Source organism: Triticum dicoccoides, chromosome 7B, assembly GCF_002162155.2.
Source record: "Triticum dicoccoides isolate Atlit2015 ecotype Zavitan chromosome 7B, WEW_v2.0, whole genome shotgun sequence".
NCBI lineage: Eukaryota > Viridiplantae > Streptophyta > Magnoliopsida > Poales > Poaceae > Triticum > Triticum dicoccoides.
The window spans coordinates 696478603-696486000 of NC_041393.1; the positions used below are offsets into that span (position 1 = coordinate 696478603).

Genomic DNA, 7398 nt, shown 5'->3' on the forward strand with positions numbered 1-7398 from the left:
TATAGGCACCCGCATAGAGGACTGGGAGGTGGGATAGCGCCAAATCTTCGCCGGCGGCCGTCGCGGGGAGGGCAGTCAGCCCCCTCTCGTGTTTTTCGGTGAAGAGGAGGTGCGAGAGCATGAGGGAATTAGGATGGAGGGAGGGAGGGGGCGCGACGCACGGCTCAATTCTGCCGGCGAGGGATGGAACCCTACCACCGGCGAGGAGTAAAACCCTAGCGAACCGGATAAAAGTCAAACCGAAAATACCACTGAAATCTGTACCGAGAATACCCTCAAAATATTTGAGAGGGAAAATCTGATCAGTTTAAAATATATTTTTCTCCTGAAAATGCCCCTTAGACTCTGTTATAATACACGTGACGTCAGCGTATTGCATTGAATCTGGACTGTCGAATCCGCTCCGACAGATTGTCCATATCGACCGGATGCACTGTAAAAGGAATCTTCGAACCACTACTATTTGGTCTACGTTCTCCAAGAAAAACGAAATTCTGGAGGAGAAACTCCTCACCGTAGTAGCACAGCGCGCGAGTACTGGCCCGATATTTCCAACTACGACAGCTACGGGTGGAGTACGGACGAGGAAACAACAGTGTATACACTTCTTGGTACGTGTCCCGTAGAGTAAATAAACACATAAATTGAAGAAAAAAAGAAAGTTTGGAAAGCTAGGAGTACCACAAGACCGGGAGCTGAATCAGGTGCCTGGTCCAAGGAACTGGACCGCGACACATTCGAGCCACCGCACTGAACCACTCAGCACTCGCCCACGATCGATGCGGCCCCGGCGACCGGTCCGGCAGCTTGACCTGAACGGTGTCCGCGAGCGCATCGAACGAAAGCTACATCAAGAAGCACGACCCAGACCAGCGGAGTCTTCTTTCTCTAGGCCAATGAATCTCGGGTCTTGATAAATTAAGCAGGGAGTTCGGGCGGTCTTCTTCCCATACGCCGGCCATGCAAGTGCCGGAGCAGACCACCGGAACCGTGAACCTGCCGGTGGGCCCGTGCTGCGCTTCGTCGCCGCCCACCTCCCCGCCGCCGCGCCACGGGAGGCTCATCACCGTGCTGAGCATCGACGGCGGCGGCGTGCGAGGGATCATCCCCGGCACCATCCTCGCTTTCCTCGAACAAAAGCTTCAGGTAACCTTTTTCATACTTGCAGAGTATCATCCTGCCTGCTCTTGCAAGTGTCCAGTTTTTCATATAGCATCACGCTTGTATGTTGGTGTAACGAGTTGTTCGGGGTGCGTAGGAGTTTGATGGGCCAGACGCGAGGATTGCGGATTACTTCGACGTGGTCGCCGGGACGAGCACCGGAGGCCTGGTGGCCGCTATGCTCACCGCGCCCAACGACCAGGGCCGCCCGCTCTTCGCCGCCAAGGACGTCAACAAGTTCTACCTCGAGCACTGCGCGAATATCTTCCCTGCCGTCTGGTGAGGATTATATACTGTAGTCTCACACGAAATCGCTCTCAAATGGGCAATATTATTACAGTCTGCTAACTCTCAGTCGATTGAGATTTCGTTAAAGTCTCAATCGATGCTATATCCATGAGATCTAATATTAAGATCCGTGCAAAAATTTCTTTCAGTTTTTTCTTTTTCTCTCTTGCATGTTATGCCACTTGACTGGAACTTGGTTAAATCTAAGTTGACTAAGACCTAGCCGCATCCATATTATTATGCCATCAGCATAAACTCAGCGGGAGTACCGCAACAGCAAAAACTCGTTGCCCTTCGGCTAAGCCATGATGCACTGCTAAAGCTAGACTGAGAATGATGTTAATAGCTTGCTATTTCCAGCTATGACGAGAGTACTTATGAGCTATACACAATCTGTTGTGCAGCAAAGGACCACTGGGCTTGTTCAAGAGCATGATGGGACCCAAGTACAACGGCCAGCACCTGCACTCGGTCGTGAAGGAGCTGCTCGGCAACACGCGAGTCAGTCAGACACTCAAGAGCATCGTCATCCCCACTTTCGACATCAAGCTCCTTCAGCCTACGATCTTCTCGACCTACGATGTACGTACGCAGAAGAACGTAAACACATGCATCTGTATACACAACATGAAACAAAATATTTACGTGCAGGCCATGAAGGATGCCTCCAAGAATGCCCTTCTGTCGGACGTCTGCATCAGCACATCTGCCGCGCCGACCTACCTCCCCGGCCACCATTTCGAGACCAAGGACAAAGACGGCAACACCCGGGCTTTCAACCTCATTGACGGAGGCGTCGCCGCTAACAATCGGGTACGCTGCTCAAAATAGGTTTAAGATGTATGCCAATTGAGTTATGTGATGTTGCTACATTCCTCACTAACTTACATGGATGTGCGCAGACCCTTGTGGCGATGACCCATGTAAGCAAGCAGATCATGATGAAAAACATGAACTTCTTTCCCGTCAAGCCGGCGGAGTATGGCAAGTTCATGGTCCTTTCGCTGGGCACCGGCACCGCCAAGGTCGAAGAGAAGTTCGATGCTGCCATGTGCAGCAAGTGGGGCCTTCTCGGGTGGCTCTACAAGGGGGGCACCACGCCGATTATCGACAGCTTCAGCCAAGCCAGCGCTGATCTCGTCGATATCCAGGCATCCGTGCTCTTCCAGGCGCTGCACTGTGACAGCGACAAGCGCTACCTCCGGATCCAGGATGATGAGCTCACAGGCGAAACGGCCTCCGTCGATGTGTCCACGACGGAGAACCTCAAAAGGCTCATCGATGTCGGCAAGGCATTGCTGAAGAGGCAGGTGTGCAAGGTGAACATTGAGACAGGCAAGAACGAGCCCGACCTAGAGAGGGGCACCAACGAGGAGGAACTGACCCATTTCGCCCGCAAGCTGTCGGAAGAGCACAAAGCTAGATTGTCTTGCGGTGATGGGTCTCGAAACATAGATATTACTCTATGAATATCTGTTCGAATTTGATGACCCACGCCATCACCCATCAAAGCCCTAATGCTTTTTTGTTACTATATGTGTAGATATGGTTCTTGTGTAGACAAACAATTGATATTTGTTATGTGCTTTAAATAAGAGAAAAATATGTTTTTCGTCCCTCAAGTTCTCCAAAAATATACATATGGTCCCTCAAGAATTTTCCGACGACATTTGGTCCTTCAAGTTTCAAAACCAGATAAGATTAGTCCAAAACAAGATGTAGAGAGGAAAATCAGTCATGTTTACGTCAGCCACTAGATGCCTTCATGAAGCGTTATCATGCGTAAATTTGCAGCTCTTGCCCTAGATTTTGCAGTGATCGGTTGGCATATTGTTAGCAGATTGTTACGTCAGCCACTCGGCACTGGGTTATCAACAACACAAATTTGCTTGCTTGCTCACATGATGTGTTGATTCTTCAACATTTCTTGGAATTGTGCTGCACTCTATACCTTAGGCTGAGCAGAGCATCCGGATCATTGCAAAATACGAACCGTAAAAACGCCTTATATTTAGATAGTAGCAGTTTATCTTTGAATAGGTCTCGTGGAGACAAAATACAATTATGCCATTGTGAAAATTACTAAAGGAAGTGCTATAAAAATGCAACCTGTAAAAGGTGTCAAACTCGTATTTCCCTACCATTTGTTTCATTTATTGTGTTATGTGTTAATTCGAAGTGTGTTTGTGTTTTTTCTTTTTGAGAGATCTCGCCAACTTTATTCATTCTGAACAATGAACATAGGTACAAGATTTGGGTCATGAGGGTTGCCCAACCACACATGTCTACCTATGCATAGGTTATAAGCAAACTTGGCGAGATTATGAGCCTAAAAATTATGGTTCCCACGCTCATGAATGAAAAAACAAGTTCAAAAACTGCTCATACATTCACAAAAAGTTCCTACTTTCATATTTTATTCAAAAATTCAAAATATCCGCATTTAGAAATATGTTCAGGAATTTTAAAACTTCTGCACTTTTTCAAAATATGTTCAGAAGTTCTAAAAATGTTCCTATTTAAAAAAATCACAAATTCAAATAATTTTCCTGCTTTAAAATATTGTTCACAGATCCAAGAAATTTAGAATTTTTCAATTTGTTTGAAGTTCCAAAAATTTCATGTTTTCAAAAAGTGTCATGAATAGTTCAAGTTTTCCCAAAAATGTTGCCATTTTCCAAAAATGTTCGGGAACTTCCAAATTTGTTCACAACTTTACTAAAAGTTAGAATTTTTTTTAAAATATCGCATTTGTCAACAAATGTTCGCAAGTTCAAAAATTTGCTCGACTTTTGGGAAAATGTTCGTGATTTTTCGAGACGTGTTAGGTTTTGTCGCTGCCATTATTTTCTTTCAGGTTCGCACTGCACATCTTTCACTAGAGTTTGTCAATCACAGTGGCTAGCAGCGGGCAACATCAGTAGGCGGTCGTGGATTTGATTCCCATCGTGGGCGCTGCTTTTGTTTTTGATTTCTCACCTCTATTTTTTTACTCGGTCCCACCGCAAATGGGCTGGCCCAGGTGAGCTATCCCTGTGCGAACTGCCGACTCCTTGCCGCAATGAACATCTAGGAGATACCCAGAAGGAGTTGTCCGACCCATCACTGTCCTCCTTCTCCTTTTTGGGGGGTAGTTAGGCCATGCCATGGACCGCCCGATTTTACTTCCGTGCGAGGGCAAACATCTTCTTCCTTTGCCGTTTCTTGAGAATGTGAGCATGGATGACATCCTCATCCAAGGCAGCACGTGACTCCACCTCGGCCGCTAGGCGGGTCGTGGCCTTTGCCTTCCACGACGGGGACATAGCTTCATAACAATGGACGACCTGTGATGCTTGCCAACGTTGACCTCAGACTCGGAGCCCGACGCCGCGAGGATATGAGGCACCACCGAAGGGGTTGCACCCTCCATATCTAAGTTGGGGCGTCAGACGGACCTCACCGCATCCACGAGAGGCAGAGGGCACGCGCCTCGAGCACCAGCCCTGGCAAATCCGAGCGCCATTTGCACCGACGCAAATGGATTCCTGATCGACTCCAGCAGCTTCTGGCGCACTACTCCCGGGAGCGGGGGAGAACCATGTGAACGGCCCTCTCCTCCTCGTCCCTGCTTGGGACGTTGTCGACATATCAAGATAGCTAGAAGTCAGATCCGCTGCCCTGTCATGCTGGAGATCGTCGGAACAGAGTTTGAGGCGTAGTGAAGTGACTACGGGTTTGTCCGTGGTGCGGGGGTGGGCCAGTGTGGGTTGGATGTGTCCTGGCGCGTTTGGGCCACCCCACCCCATATTTGACCCATATATGGGCTGAATATGAGGGGTGCCGTCCCCGGGAGTTATATCTCGCTTTGTGCTAGTGCCACATTTGTCTCGCCCGAAGTTTCGTCCCCGCACTCTAGCTACTCGGCCAACCCATTCTGTCTGTTCTTTCATTCCTTATGTTTCATTTGGGTTCGCTGGGTTTAGTTCGTGGTTTTCTTCTGTTTTTTTTGTGGGTTTCTTCTCCGGTTCCGGCCCAGTTTTCTCTTTTTCATATATTCTTTGGGTTTTTCATTTCTTCACCTTTTTCTTGTTTTCCTTTTTTATTTCTTTTTCAGTTTTCTTATGTTTTCCTCGGTTTTTCTTTTGTTGTAAAGTTTTTCACCGGTTTTCTTGTTTCCTTTTTTCTCTTTGGATTTCCTTTGTTTTTTATTTACTATTCTATTTCTTTATATTTATTGGGTTTTTGTTTCTTTCTTAGTTTTCATTAGGTTTCTTCGCCCGTCTTCGGTTTTGTTTTACCATTTCCTACTTTTTTTTGTTTCCTCATGGGTTTTCACGGGTTACTTTGGGTTCTTCGTTTCTGAGGTGTTTCTTTTCTTTCTTTCTTCCGTTTCTTCAATTTTCATAGTTTTTCTTCAATACATGTCTATATTTTTCGGACACATTCATAGATTTGACGTATATGCCAGAAATATTTTTGTATATGTTTAACATTTTTTAAATACATAACTACATTTTAAAAAGTTTTGATTACTATTTTTTCCATACACATTGTAAATTTTTGGTATATATTAGGAACATTTTTCAAATATATGACTAACAATTTTTTATACCCAATAATTTTTTTTATAAAATTGATGTTTTTTCATATACTTAATATACATTGCACATTTTTATTATACAACAAAAACATTTTATGTACACGTTTAACATTTTTGGAATAGATGATTACCATTATCAAGAAACATATATTTTAGGATGTCTACTCTTTTCCATACACATTACACATTTTTTTGTGTACATGAGGATATTTTTGTGTATACATGTTCAAATAAATAATTAACATTTTTAGAGACTGATTTTTTTAGTTCTATTTTTCCATACACATTGTACATTTTGTACACTTTTTGTATACAATGGAAATATTTGTATACACATTTTACTTTTTTTAAATGTATGATTAACATTTCAAAATGTATGTAAAGCATATATCTATAATATGTATATGTATATATTTAAAAAAATTGGAAGTATAAATAAAAGTAAAAACAGAAATAATAAGATGAAAAAAACGAAGACAAAAAGCAAAGAAAGTGGACTCCCACGTGCATAGGTCGGCCCAGTATGGCGCTGGCTTCAGGCGAGGCTACCATCGAACTCGCGTCGAGCGAGGTATAGGCGAGCCTGTGCTGGCCAGCCCGGACATATAGGACCGGTATGCGGAGTGCGACTTGCCGAGATTTGTGACCACCGGACGTATAGGAAGCGTTGAAGGAGCCGGATGTAGATGCTCTCAGCCTCTCACAGCCTGCGGACGGACGAGCAGGACATGGACACGACTCCGTCGCCGTTGCCCTTTCGCCGTCGCCGGCCGTGTTTCTCGTACGACCGGGCAAAAGAGCCCGCCCGTTGTTTCCTCGCTGTCGACTCTGCTGCCGTCTCGTGGACTCCCTCGAACGCCTCGCACGAGTCCTCGGACCAAGTCCAAGGCGTCGCGCCGTGGCAGAGGAGCGTGTACGTACCGATCCGATCGCAGCGCTGCTTGTTCGAGCAAGCGGGAGTGGACGGACGGACGACCTTTCTCCCTCCCCGACCGCCTTCTTTTTCCGGGAATTTCCCCGCTCTTATCCATCCGGAAGGGAGAAAAGTCGTGCCGCCACCACTTGACGCTACGCACCGCACACAACGTCACGTCACGTCACGTCACGGGCTCACGGGAACACAAATCAATTCCGCAGTCCAGAAACCGCGGCGCCGAGCGGGCGGTGACGTCACGTGCGAGCGAGCCGAGCCCCCCGCACAAGAAAACGCTGCGGCCGCGCCGGCCGCTGACCCACCCCCACTCCCGATCCAGCCCCCATCCCATTCACACTGTCAGCTGACAGCCCACACTCCAATCAATCCTTCCTTCCTTCCTTCCGTCCGTCCTCACTCCCCTCCTCCTCCCGGCGATCGCAGAGAATTCGCC

The 7398-nt window shown here is 46.7% G+C and overlaps 1 protein-coding gene across 1 annotated transcript; it reads left to right on the forward strand.

Annotated features, from left to right (window-relative positions):
• The first annotated feature begins 887 nt into the window (after positions 1–887).
• On the forward strand, positions 888–3037 carry LOC119335895 (patatin-like protein 2). Its single transcript, XM_037607941.1, has 5 exons — positions 888–1146; positions 1259–1440; positions 1854–2031; positions 2101–2262; positions 2352–3037. Exons 1-5 carry the CDS (start codon positions 961–963, stop codon positions 2916–2918), a joined length of 1275 nt encoding a protein of 424 aa, XP_037463838.1. The 5' UTR covers positions 888–960; the 3' UTR covers positions 2919–3037.
• The last annotated feature ends 4361 nt before the right edge of the window (positions 3038–7398 follow it).

Bases quoted from the DNA above. Each gene is read 5' to 3' on its own strand.
- LOC119335895 (XM_037607941.1), top strand. From the start codon at position 961: ATGCAAGTGCCGGAGCAGACCACCGGAACCGTGAACCTGCCGGTGGGC. The intron at 1,147-1,258 runs GTAACCTTTTTC...CGGGGTGCGTAG, and splicing joins TCCTCGAACAAAAGCTTCAG to GAGTTTGATGGGCCAGACGC. The intron at 2,263-2,351 runs GTACGCTGCTCA...GGATGTGCGCAG, and splicing joins GCGTCGCCGCTAACAATCGG to ACCCTTGTGGCGATGACCCA.